Here is a 14,147-nt window from a genome sequence, read left to right on the forward strand (position 1 = left end):
TGCCCCTTTTTCTTTTTTTGGTTTATCTTATTCATTTGTAGGTTTCTTTCTATACCTCGGACACTAATATTTTGCTAGTTTCGTGTGTCGTGAATACCTTGCTTGCCTGTCTGGTGTCTTTTGATAAACAGAAATATTTAAATTTTAAGTAGTCAAAATAGGAAGCCATTATGTTTTCATGTTTTATCTTAAGAAATCTTTTTCTGAGGGCATTTGGATGGCTCAGTCGGTTAAGCAACTGACTTCGGCTCAGGTCATGATCACGGTGAGTTCAAGCCCCACATTGGGCTCCGTGCTGACAGCTCAGAGCCTGGAGCCTGCTTCAGATTCTGTGTCTCCGTCTCTCTCTGCCCCTCCCCTGCTCATGCTCTGTCTCTCCCTGTCTCCAGAAATAAATAAACGTTAAAAATTAAAAAACAAAAAAAGAAAGAAAACCTTTTCCTGGAACAGACCTCACACAGATATTTTCCTGTACTGCTTTCTAAAAGTTTTGTATTTTTGCCTTTTATATTTGTCAGTTCACCTGGAATTTTGTGTATGGTAAGGGTCTAATTTCATTTTTTTCCATTGGATAGCCGTCTGTGAAAGAGTGATTTGTATAATACCAGTCCTTAAAAATTTGTTGAGATTAATTTTATGGCTTATGGATTTTCACCATTATAATAGGTGTGGAGTAGTAGTACCTCATTGTTTCCATCTGAAGTTCCCTGATGGTGTATGATGTATTAGTTTGCTAGGACTAGCATAACAAAGTACCACAGACAGTGTGGCTTCAACAAATCCGTTTTTCTCAAAATTCTGGAGGCATAAATCAAGCTGTTCACAGAGTTGGTTTCTTCTAAGGCTCACGCTGTGCCTCATAGATGGTGGTTTCCTCCCATGTCTTAGCATAGTCTTCCTCCATATGTGTCTGTGTCTTAATCTCTTTTTATAAGGACACCAGTCATGGATTAGGGCTGACCTGTGTGACCTGATTTTAACTTAATTGACATTTTAAGGCCTGATCTCCAAACACAGTCACATTCTGAGGTTCTGGGGATTAGGATTTCAACATACGAATTTGGAGGCAGGGGCACAATTCAGCTGACGACACAGTTCAGCTGATAACACAGTTGAGGATACTTGCATATATTTGCCATCTGTATATTTTCTTTTTTTTTTAATTAATTTAATTTTATTTTATTTAAAAAAAATTTTTTTTTCAACGTTTTTTTAATTTATTTTTGGGACAGAGAGAAACAGAGCATGAACGGGGGAGGGGCAGAGAGAGAGGGAGACACAGAATCGGAAGCAGGCTCCAGGCTCTGAGCCATCAACCCAGAGCCTGATGCGGGGCTCGAACTCACAGACCGCGAGACCGTGACCTGGCTGAAGTCGGACGCTCAACCGACTGCGCCATCCAGGCGCCCCAAATTAATTTTATTTTTTAAAAATTTACATCCAAATTATTTAGCATATAGTGCAACAATGATTTCAGGAGTAGATTCCTTAATGCCCCTTACCCATTTATCCCATCCGCCCTCCCACAAACCCTCCAGTAACCCTCTGTTCTCCATATTTAAGAGTCTCTTATGTTTTCTCCCCCTCCCTGGTTTTATATTATTTTTGTTTCCCTTCCCTTATGTTCATCTGTTTTGTCTCTTAAAGTCCTCATATGAGTGAAGTCATGTGATTTTTTTCTTTCTCTGACTAATTTCACTTAGCGTAATACCCTCCAGTTCCATCCACGTAGTTGCAAGTGGCAAGATTTCATTCTTTTTGATTGCTGAGTCATACTCCATTGTGTATATATATACCACATCTTCTTTGTCTGTTCATCCATCGGTGGACATTTGGGTTCTTTCCATACTTTGGCTATTGTTGATAGTGCTGCTGTAAACATGGGGGTGCATGTGTCCCTTCGAAACACCACACCTGTATCCCTTGGATAAATGCCTAGTAGTGCAATTGCTGGGTCATAGGGTAGTTCTAGTTTTAGTTTTTTGAGGAACCTCCATACTGTTTTCCAGAGTGGCTGCACCAGCTTGCATTCCCACAATCTGTATATTTTCTTTGGTGAATTGTTCATTCTGGTCTTCTGCTCATTTATATATTGTGTTCATTGTTTTCTTACTGTTGAGTTTTAAGAGTTCTTTGTATATTTTGAATGCTAGACCTTTATTAGAATGTGTTTTGCATATCTTTTCTCTAGTCTGTGGCTTGTCTTTTCATTGTCTTAACAGTCTACACCAGGGTAGAAGTTTTTAGTTTTAGTAAAGTCCAACTTAACATTTTTTTTCATGGATTATGCTTTTGGTGTTGTATGTGAAATGTCATTGTTAAACTCAAGTTCATCCTGATTTTCTCCTGTGTTATCTTTTTAGGAGTTTTATAGTTTTGTGTTTCCCATGTAGATCTACGATACATGGAGTTAGTTTTTGTGAGAGGTGTGAAGTCTGTCTGGATTCTTTTTTTTTTTTTTTGCATATTTTAGGACTGTTTGTTAAAAAGTCTATCCTTTCTCCATTGAATTGCCTCTGCTCTTTTGTCAAAGATCAGTTGACTGTGTGAGTCTATTTCTGGGCTCTCTCTTCTGTTCCACTGATCTGTTATCTTTCACTAATACCACGTTGTCTTAATTAATGGAGCTTTATAGTAATTCATCAAGTTTAGTAGTGTCAGTCTTCATGGTCTTCTCCCATAACATTATGCTGGTTATACTGTGCCTTTTGCCTCTCCATATAAACTTTCCAATTAGTTGATATCCACAAAACAATTTGTTGGGATTTTGATTGGGATTGCATTAATTATATAGATCACATTGAGAAGAACTATCATCTTAACAATATTGAGTCTTCCTATCCATGAACGTTGAATCCATTTATTTAGATCTTATTTGTTTTTTTTATTAGAGTTTTATAATATTCCTCATATAGATTTTGTAAATGTTTTATTAGATTTATACCTAAATATTTCATTTTTTTGGTGTTAATGTAAATTGTATTGCTTTTTAAATAATTCTTTTTACATTATATCAGCTTTCTTTTGGTCAAATAATTGCTTTTCTATTAGTTGTCTTATAACTTTTCTACATCCTATGCTTTTGGAATACTTTCCAAATAGAATATGGTTGGATTTCACTTGTTAAAAAAATATGGTTTGACAATGTTTTCCTTTTAACCTGAGAGTTTCACCTAATTACATTTATTGTAAATACTCATATATTTGGATTTATTTATGCTGTTTTCAATTTTTTCAATTTTTATACTTATTTTTCTTTCTTGACTTTATTCTAGTTATATTTCTGTCCTTTTTTTTCATTTCATTCTGTACTTGAATGAAAGTTGTGAACATACGTCTTAGTAATTACTATAGGTGCTTTGACATACATACCTAGCAAAGTCTACAGTTAGGCATTATATGTACTCTTTCCCAAATGACAGAGAATCCTTAGAAACTGAGTTATTCATCTATTTGATTTCCCCCACAAATTTTGCATTATTATAATAGCTTTTTTAAAGTTTATTTATTTTGAGAGAGAAAGAGAGCAAATGGGGGAGCGACAGAGTGTGGAGATGAGAATCCACGCTCAGTGTGGAGCCCTATGTGGGGTTCCATCTCCAAACTGTGAGATCATGGCCTGAGCCAAAATCAAGAGCCAGACGCTTAACCAACTGAGCTACCCAGGGACCCCTATTTATAATGGGTTTTTTAGTATAATTAATAACCAATATTTAATTTGCTCATGTATTTACCAGTGTCATTAATCTTCAGAACTTTAACTTGGGACATTCCACTCCTACCACGTGTATATTTTTTGAAATTTCTTTTAGAAAGTGTCTGTCTCTCATGTTTTTGTCTTTTATAATAATAGTTTTATTGGGTAAAAGTAAAAATTGGTGAAAATTTGAGTTTGAGAGATGTTTTCTCGTTGCACATTGACAATATAATTTTACTATTTTCTATCTGTCACTTTTTTTGTGAAGTCTGTGAGTCTATCTAATCTATACTGTTGTAGGTAATTTGTCTTTCTTTTTGATTGCTGTTAAAGATCTTCTCTGTTTCCTTTGTGTTGTACGGTTTCACTATGACGTGTCTAGAGGGAGATTTCTTTTCATCCTGTTTGCTGTCAGGGGTCTTCCTGGATCTGGGAATTACTATCTTTGATAAATTCTGTAGAACTCTTGTCTGCATACTTAAAAAATATTTCCTCCTTCTACCTCTTTATTATCTCCTTTGGAAGCTCTGATGAGTAGTGTGGTAGACTTTCCCATGCCTCTTTCATATTTTTCACATTTTAGTCTCTCTGGACTGCATTCTAGACAACTTCAGCTCTGTCTTCATGTTTCCTGATTCTTTCTTCAACCATGTTTATTATGCTGTTTAATCCACCCACAAAGTTTTTAGTTACAAAATTTGCATTTCTTGTTTCCTTTTCACAACTGTTTTGTTGTCACTTATTTTTGCTTGTTATTTCCCCATGTTTTTTCTTTTATCTCTTTAAACATTTGAAATATTGTTATCTTTTATGTTAAGTAGTTTCATATCTGAAGTCTTCATGTGTCTGATTCTGCCATCTGTTTCTGTGAATCTAGCTTATGGTACTTTCTTTACTTGGGAGTTTTGTGATTTATTATTGTGAGATGCTTATTTTACTCAGAATTTAATGTACAGGAATTCTTTGAGGCCTGGGTTCATGCCTCCAGAGAAGATTGTGTGTTCTTCTGCCAGTTACTCCTGGAGGCACTGACAACCCGGGACTACTTTAATTTACAGTCCTTGCAGTTTTTCTTTTTATTACACAGATAAAATTTGGCTTATCACAGATTTTGAAGGGAGGAAATTTTGCTGCCTTCTGAGCATTAAGGTGGACACAAGTGCTTTGTTTTATCTTTGTCAGATGGTATTTCATTTTGTTTCTCGTTTAACCTTACACTGAGGGTGAGCTGGTTGGGATCCACGTTTTAACAGAGAGTCTAGCATTAGAATCCCCATCTTCTTAGGCCCTGGGCTTTATGCCCTTTCCCATCTCTGGTGCAGCCAGTAAGGCAGAAGCCAAAATTCTCTAGAAGTTAGTGGCAATCCTGTGGCACAAGGTGATAGATTGCTTTTGTGCTTGGTTACTTCTCATGTGCTCTCTGTTTGGTTGTTGGTCTCCCTGAAATTTGCCTTTGTATCAGCTCAGTAATATATATATATTTTAATTACGGTTGTTTAAAATTATACTCGCTTCAGTTGAGAGATTCATTCAGCACATCTGCTTGCCATAGCTTTCCAGAACTGGAAATCTTACATTTTTTTAAAAACATCTTTTTAAAAATGTACATTTCATGAAATCTTTTTTTTTTTTTAAATAATTCTGTCATTGGGGATGCCAAGAATCGTAAACTCTGAAATTTGTTCAGTATTTTATAAATGGAATATATTTAGTGATAGTGTTTTTAAACCATTTTATCCTTTATGTGATTTATCAAGATGATAAATATTTGAGTAAAAAGATTCAGCTTTATCATTACACAGTTTTATTTGGTTTTCAAGAAATTTTATAATAGAAACCTCCAAATGTAATGTCATGATCTTAACTTATTGATACAAATATGCATAGTTTGATGAGAAAGGTAAGATAAAAATTCATCAAAAAATCTAAACCGCTGTTATATTCTGTATGTACTTATTTTCTTTTTGCTTTCTGTTCCCGAAGAAACATTGGGTTTCTAGAAACAGACTAGAACACCTGTAGAAGGAATGATAAAAGATAACTTTTAATGAGGACTGCAAATTTGTGATTTATCTTTCCTCTTTGACCTTAACTTTGACATTTAGGTTTTAGGAGAAGTTTCAGTACGACTTCTGCTTCTTCCCAGAAAGAGATTAACAGAAGAAATGCTTTTGCCAAGTGAGTATTAAGAAGATTTAGAAAAACACTTTTCAAGATGAACATGACAGGATTCTGTGAAGAAAGAAAATAGATTTTGTATCTTTTACATTGCTCGGTAGAATTTTAGCACTTAGGAGAAAAGGTGTGAGTGTATTGAGGAGAGTCCTCCCTCCCAACCTCACAAGCTCAATTAAAAATGTCACTAGTGACTCAGAGTGGTATACTGCATTTATTTTCAGAGGGGTTTAGTACTGTTAATAAGACTTAGAGGAATTTATATTTTGTGTTATCATAGGGTGGATTGATTTTAAACTGTTTACTTAGAGACTTGAGTTAATATTTTTGGCAACAAAGGAAAGAAATGTCAGGTCTTTCTGCATAAAGTGATCTTACTGCTATTTTAAAAAATACTCCTACTTCCTCTAGTAGAGTATACTGCTCAAAATGGTTTTTTTTGTTGTTGTTTCTTTATAGAATCTTTTTTTCCTTTTTCATTTCTATTTATTTCCTTCAGACCCACTTTACTCTCTTGAATATTTTTCTGGCACTTTTGGGAACTTTTTTTCTTTTAGAGGAATATAAGCCTCTTCTAGATTGAATGGGTTAAGGAGGTTTTTTTTTGTTTTTTTTTTGTTTTTTTTTCTTCCAATTAATCTGAACACTGATGGCCGGGGCTGTCTATGTATTGGGGTGGGGTCGGGGTGGGGTGGGGAAAGGAAAATGGTCTGAGTGAGTAGGGAAGTACGCAATCTTGCTTGGGTGTGGTGCTCTGGAAGCCACTAGAAATGGCGCCCAGGCACTGGACTGTGGCAGTGAACTGAGCACCAAGCAGGCAGTTTATTGTAATAATCTGGTGAGAAGTTACAGGGGGTGTCACAAGGATGGCAGATGTCACTTGCCAACCTTGATTGTCCCACGACACTGCTAGGTATTGTTTAGCAGAAGTGGCCAGGGTTTCTGTTTTTTTTCTTTCCATAAAACCTTCACCAATTTTGAGAATGTTGAAATTGGCCTCCTCACTTGAGTAGCTGAGAGAGTTTAGGGCCGTGACTCTCTGTTCCAGTTTCTTGAAGACATCCAAGCCTTCTTAGGCAGAATGGAAGAAATACCAGGAAGAGGCCACCTGGATATAAAGGACTCTCAGGGGGGGCGAGGACAGGGGGAGTGTCAGAGGCCATGTGCAGTGCTGGGGGTTGGAGAGCACAATGTCCAGGGAAGCGAGGGAAGGAGGAGAAATCTGAACCACGAGCTTACGCAGCAGGTATGGTTTACACACCAGATAATGTCTGACATGAGGGGAGAACATTCGTACCTCTCTTTGTTTTCTATAAAAATAAAAAGAAATGAAGCTTTACTGATACTTTGTACAGATTGAGACTAGCGCCTGTTTAAAAAAAAAGAGAGAAAGAAATACACGTTTATTAAGGGTATAAAATCAATTTTTAAAATAATTTATTTTTGCTTATAGAGTACATGACTAAAATATTTGGTGGTTGCTCTTCTAAGGAACAAAAGAAAAACTTAGGGTGTTGACAGGTACTAGGAGCCCTGTCTCTGATCTTGGGGTAGGGGGAGATTAGAGCGACGGATGACCTTCTGTGGGCACAGAGTTGGTCGGGTGTTGTGTGTTATTAGGCTGGAAGCACGATGTATTCTGAAGACTGTGGGTTGAAAAATGAGTTTATTGAGATTCCCCATGCACTACCATTTTCTTGTTCATTCATATGGAAATAAATGATACTTCAGAAGAAACCTGGAAAATGTAGAGGTGATGAACATTCCTGGGGAGGAAACATGAAGGATTTGGCCAAAGGACATGCCTGCCCCACACGAGAGAGGAGGTGAGGAAAGGGAACAGGATCTGTTTTTCTGTGTCGTTTATTGAGTGACAGTGATGAATGCATTTCATTCAGAGGACAGAGTGATGGAGAGAGGGTCGAAGCAATTCTTCTGTCTTCAGAATTCTCTACCCCAAGAATGGGGGTAGAGGGAAAGGCGGCTTGGGATTTGAACTGGCACCACAGTGACCTGGTAGTCATGACGCGTCAAGCCTGCATCTGTCTCTCTTCTTTCACTCATTCCTGTCCTTGCAAGCTTCTTTCAGCCCCTCTCTGTGTTATCACAGCACGTCCTGTCTGTGGAATCCAGCCTATTGACACGGTTTATGCGGTCAGCTCACACGTGAATGTCTTTAGGCAGAACTCCCATAATCCAGTTTGCTGCGTGTTCCATTATTTCCATATCATCTGTTTGCATTTTCTGCCCGCCCCTTGAAGCTTCTCGGTTCTCAAACCCAGAATGAAGTCCACGTTCACTGGCACAGCATCTAAAGTCCTGCCAGCAGGCACAGCTCCTGTCTGTTTCTCCTGACTTTGTTCTCATGGTGACTTCCTCATAAGTGAGGCCTACGTGTCTCTTCCTCACTCAAGTATCTTCCCTGGCCCTTAAGGGAGGATAGAGTTCTTTCTCTTTTCTGCTCCTTCTGCACCATACACAGTCTTTATTGCAGTATTTATAACTATTTACTGACTATTCACAAATCCTAGAACCCAAACCCGGGCCTGTCATTTCATACGTGGTCAATTAATGTTTTTGAATGAGTAAACAGAGCTCTGAAATGTACTGTAATTCTAAGTTTTGCACTTCCTGGAGCTTTTAGAACTTTGACATAAGTTGAATCAAATCATTCTTCTTAGAATGTTTAGTCTTTATCCAAACCATGAATTTTTGGTTTAGATCTTGATTTCATGTATTCCTTCTTTCTTTTAAAACCTTTTTGATTATGAAAGTTGACTGTACAACATTTGAAAAATTATAAAAAGCTAAGTGCAGATAAAGATCATCTAGAATTTTATCACCTAGATGAGATTATTACTCCCATTTGGTGTATACCTTCCCAATTTTTTTTTCTAAAGCATGTATCTGAATTTTAAACAAAGATGGACAAATCATACTCTACATACCCTTTGAAAGCTTTTTCCCTTAATAAATCCCCCATTCTTTAACAGATTTCCTTAGTGTGGCTTCTGTAAGGTCTTAAAGACTGTCCTGTGATATGGAAACATTTTTATGGCATACAAATTAATTTAAAAAATCAAAATTTAACTAATAGTAGATGCCAAACTTTATATACATGTATTTGTTTCCTCCCCTTCCCACCCGTGTTTGTGTGTGTTCAGGTAAATATCCATTTTTATTTTCTTGTAGTTCTCTATTTTCTAACTTATGTATTTAGCTCTTTAATTTATTTGGAATTTATTTTAATATACAGTGAGTAGTAGGAATCATATTCTTTTTCCCTGAGATGACTTTTACAACACCCCTAGCTGAATGTTCACTCCTGTCCCACTGATGTGAAGTTTTCCTTTTTAATCACATAAGAAAAAAAATTATGTTTTTCTAAGGTTTCTTTTCTGTGTCATATAAAAAGTACATTCTTCTGCCAGAGCCACATTGTTTATATTATTGTAACTTTAGAATTTAACGTGACAGCTCTGTAAATCTTTGCTGTGTTAGTTTTCAATTTTGTCTTAATTATCAGCACCCATTCGTGGTTGTAAGAGCCTGGCCTTGGTGCCTGGACCAACTTGCGCGTGAGCCCCATCTCTCCTCTTCACCATCATTAATTAAGCAAATAGCTTGATTTTTTTGAGCCTCAGATTTCTCCTCCATTCGAAGGGAGATCATCTCTAGGTCAGTGGTTGGGTGAGGTTGGATGAGATCACGAATGGGAAGTGTCTGGCACGCAGTGGGCGCTCAGGAAGTGAGAGCGTCATTTTTGTGTGGACTTTGGAGTGACTGTGTGTGGTTGCAGACAGTGTCCCTCTGGGGGTGATTTTGGGGAGAATCAACACATACGTGTTTCTCTCCAGGAACAAAGCTCTTTCGTTTATCTTTTGTATATTCTTCAGTAAAGGTTTATACTTTTTCTAACAGGCACTATGTATTCTTTGTTAATTTTATCATTGTTATTTGTGCAGTTGGCATGATAAAGAATACTTTTTCCAGTGTGTTTTCTAATTAGGATTCTATCCCGTAGTGGCACGTGTGGCTCGGGACAAGTCTTGGGACTTGAGTTTTCTTACCCGTAAAATCTGAGTGCCCTCCCTTTCTTACAGGGTGGTTAATGGGAGGAAATGAGACGTTGTGTGTGATAGTATATTAGAAACTATAGACCGTGAAATACAATGGAGAATAGGTAGGACCCGGCCTCTGTTCACAGTCAGGCACTGTGCAGTTTTGGTAGCGGGTTCCGCGTGGTCTCTGCTGTGGGGGCGGGAGAAGGGTTTGCTTTGAAGGAGAGGTGGTAGGAGACTGAGCATGCAAGGCCCCGCTGGTGCTGGTTTCAGGAAAACCGTTTGGAGAGGCCTCAGGTCACAGGGAACAAGACCTTAGTGGCATTTGCACTGTGAGTGAGTTTCAGGTCAGTTATTTCCCAGTGACAGAGAGGAAGCTGTGGGGCGGTACTAGCTCGAGGCCTGGCTGAGTTCCCTGTGTGGGTACGCAGTAGTGTTGTTATCAGGGCAGGTCAGGGGCGGGTGCTGCGAGGCAGCACATTTTAAATCATGTTTTGTAGAGAAAAGGAAAGGAGTCCTCCTCCCGGAAGCTAAGACCCTCCTTACTGTTAGTGGCAGGGAGGGTGGTAAACCCTTTGGTGTGACCAGAGTTCATTCACAGAAGATATATATACATTTATTTTATAAAGTTATAGAATAGCAGTTTTTAAACATTGTTTTCAGGTAAATAAATGTTTAAAAAGTGAATAAAAGGTCATTTTAATTTACTACAGTGCTAATGTTCGGTTCTTTTTTTTTTTTTGGCTTTGATAATTGATAGCAGTTAAATAGGTTATAAGTGTATTTTTTCTAGTTGCTATTTTATAGAAAGTATATATGTGTGTGTATGTATATTTAGAAATTGCTAGTGAGATCTTTTTTTATTAAATATTTTTTAATGTTTATTTATTTTTGAGAGAGAGAGCGAGCGAGGGAGGGGCCGAGAGAGAGGGAGACAGAATCCGAAGCAGGTTCCAGGCTCTGAGCTGTCAGCACAGAGCAGAGCCTGATGTGGGGCTCAAACTCGCAAACTGTGAGATCATGACCTGAGCCGAAGTCGGATGTTAACCGACTGAGCCACCCAGGAGCCCCGCCTAGTGAAATCTTCAATTCAGTTTAGGGTAGTATTAAAACAGCCAAGAGAAAACCATTTTAACTGTTGAACAAAAGTATATCCTCAAATTGCTACTTAGAATAAAAGCAGCTTGTGAATGGATTGGGACCCTGGGGCGGGAAGGAACATGACAGCGTGCGGCCGAGTGCGCGCACCGCTTGCGTACTGACCTCTCCCCTGCTCTCCCCTTTGCGCAGATGGAAACCCGCGCTGCGCCGCAGCTGGAGCGGGGCCCCCACCACGGGCGGCGTGGAAGGGAGCGTGAAGCTGCACGAGGGCTCCCAGGTCCTCCTCACGAGCTCCAATGAGATGGGGACCGTTAGGTACGTGGGCCCCACGGACTTTGCATCAGGGATCTGGCTGGGACTGGAGCTTCGAAGCGCCAAGGGGAAGAATGACGGAGCGGTGGGAGACAAGCGCTATTTCACCTGTAAGCCGAACCACGGAGTCTTAGTTAGGCCGAGCAGAGTAACCTATCGGGGAATAAACGGGTCAAAGCTTGTGGATGAGAGCTGTTGAAGTATTAAATACTAAATACTAATACTGCTGAAGTATTAAATGAGCTCACGTACGTACATAGGATAAAGAGTCCACAGCAAATGGTTCAGTTATCTAGCCATTGTTCTAGATTTGAAAGTAGAGCTATCTTCCTAGGAACCATTCTAACAATTCGGAGAGACCCCTTTAAAAAGCTGTCTGGGCCGTGGGCATCACGATTCATTTAAAACAAGTTCAAAGTAAGCATTTTTAGAAGCTTTTGAAACTTTAGACCCAAGAACATTCTGAGACTTCGGGAAAAAATGGGTGCCGTTAGGTAACCGGCTGACGGTGTTTACTCTTTTGCTTTTGCACATAATCCCGGATTTTCCATATGCCATAGTTGTGAGGGTTTTCACAGGCTTTGGTTAACCTTTGACATTCACATGGCCTTTCTCTGTCAAGTGTTTTTGGAGATTTTCCTTCCGTACTAGGAAGGACAATGAGCGAATAGTAGCTCTGTGATTAGTGTAGTTTTCCTATTTTTTGTTGAACCGATTTGCCCTTCCAGGAAGGCCACATCCAGAGATCTGCTAGAGCCCTGGAGGTGGTGGGCCTCTCAGCCTTTGCCAGATGCAGAGATCTTCTTTCCTCACCCAGGGTCTCTAACCGGCTGATGAACAGGGGGTCTCCTTTCCTACCTTTCCTCTATACAAAGCGTGTAATCACACATTTTTCTTATGTATTGGCAACTGCCTCATCTGGATGAACTACAAAAAACCCATCATTAGATCTATGAATTCAAGTCGCAATTGGAATTTTTTGCACATACTTGTCTAATTCCTTATTGGACATGTCTATAATAAAACACACACACGAAGCACTTTTAAAACGTAATGCACTTTCATCTTTGTGGAGAATTTGCCATTATTCTTTCCCGGGATATGAAAAACATTTAGAAAAAATTATATTTAAGAGAAGAGAGTAAATTAAGATGTTATGAAGCATATAATAGTTATTCATTTAAATGTTTATGATTTCTCGATGTTTTTTGGTTCTGTTCATAAAACTGGTGTTGTGTTTGCTATCACTGCTGTTTTTATATTTTCAGTCATTGCAGAATTCAGCCTATTACAAAACTACAGCCCTTTATCAGGTTTTTGTATTTCTTTTTGAGCACATGTTAACAAACTAGCCTTCAAAATAGAGTGATATAATGGAAAACGTTTGTGTCGTGGATATGTATTGACGTTTATGTCCTATGTGTATAAAGATTTATCTTTTATTGTAGATATTTAGACTTTAAACTACACAGAAATATTGGAACAGTTTATAAGATTAAAAGTATTCTTTAGAATGGAGCTCGCTTTGTGCTTAGAAATAATATGTTGAACTATTTTGCAATATACTATTTAAAAGCTAAATTCTGTTGCTTTGCTGCCTTTTTAAAAGTGTGGTATTTCAAATATTGCCAGAGCTATTTTCCTGATATACATTTGCAAAATATGGCTGCTTTATAATCAGGGAATATTTTTATTGATTAAAGAAAATGCCTGTATTGCAATTCAGAAGTAAACTTATTTTATTATACAGCTTATTTCTTTAAAACTCTATTTATACCTTAATATGAAATTCATGACTACTCTGAACTTGGGTGTCCATAATTCTTCCTGTTAAATATGAAACACCCTAAGTTAGAAACAGTAATGCCAACACTAAGGTCAGGGAAACGGTTGTTCTCATATTTAGATTAGGATTATTAAATCCATATAATGTGTATGTTTACATATACTATACATACAGATTAGGTGTTTTCATTTGTGTTTTGCTGATTAACTGTCATTCACAGTTCACTTCTTGAGCATTAATAAAAAGGGAAGCTGTTTTGGTTTTGGAATGTTATCTTGTCATTTACCCGACCCGCACAGCCCGTTCTCTTGGTGATTCAGAGCACACGGGAGCACACGAGTTCATCCTTCACTTGTTTTCGTACCACTGTGACTTGGATTTGTCCCATCCTTCTAGTGTCTTCAAAAGTATCATGCTTTCGGGGCACCTGGGTGGCTCAGGCACTTGAGCGTCTGACTTCGGTTCAGGTCATGATCTCATGGCTTGTGGGTCCGAGCCTGCGTCGGGCCCTATGCAGACAGCTCAGAGCCTGGAGCCTGCTTCGGATTCTGTGTCTCCCTCTCTCTCCGCCCCTCTCCCTCTCACACTCTGTCTCTGTCTCTGTCTCTCTCTCTCAAAATAAACACAATAAAAAAATTTTTTTTTAAAGTATCATGCTTTCTACTAAGCAAGTAAAGTTGTGTTTTTATCCACCCTCCTGCTGTATCGTTTTGAAGGACAGAGAGCCATTTAAAAGAAGAAAGGGGTTTCTACAGTTTTCTAAAATTGCTTAACTTTCTTTTGTACCGGTGGGATTTCATTTGTTTATTTAGGGTAGGATAGAATATTTTGAACTTAGATTTAAAAAACATATAAATAATTACCTACATTCTTCTAAAAAACTTTATTTTTCATTTTAGGGTAATTTGGTGGGAATAGTTTTGAAGTGCTTAAAAGTGTTCGGTTGCAGACGTTTGCGGACTCTGAACTTGGAGACGTGGCAGTCTTGTTCTGAGTGCCTTGTGCCCTCCTCTCC

At 38.3% G+C, this 14,147-nt stretch overlaps 1 protein-coding gene across 5 annotated transcripts in view; it reads left to right on the forward strand.

Annotated features, from left to right (window-relative positions):
• CLIP4 (CAP-Gly domain containing linker protein family member 4) overlaps nucleotides 1–13,400 on the forward strand; it is an 82,490-nt gene extending 69,090 nt beyond the window's left edge. For all 5 annotated transcript variants that reach the window (XM_058682931.1, XM_058682934.1, XM_058682932.1 and 2 more), the window contains 2 exons: nucleotides 5,803–5,875; nucleotides 11,224–13,400. In XM_058682931.1, the coding sequence (XP_058538914.1) occupies nucleotides 5,803–5,875; nucleotides 11,224–11,545 (395 nt within the window). In that variant the 3' untranslated portion in view covers nucleotides 11,546–13,400. The remainder of the gene's footprint in view (nucleotides 1–5,802; nucleotides 5,876–11,223) is intronic.
• The last annotated feature ends 747 nt before the right edge of the window (nucleotides 13,401–14,147 follow it).

The sequence above is a fragment of the Neofelis nebulosa genome, chromosome 9 (genome assembly GCF_028018385.1).
Source record: "Neofelis nebulosa isolate mNeoNeb1 chromosome 9, mNeoNeb1.pri, whole genome shotgun sequence".
Lineage (NCBI taxonomy): Eukaryota > Metazoa > Chordata > Mammalia > Carnivora > Felidae > Neofelis > Neofelis nebulosa.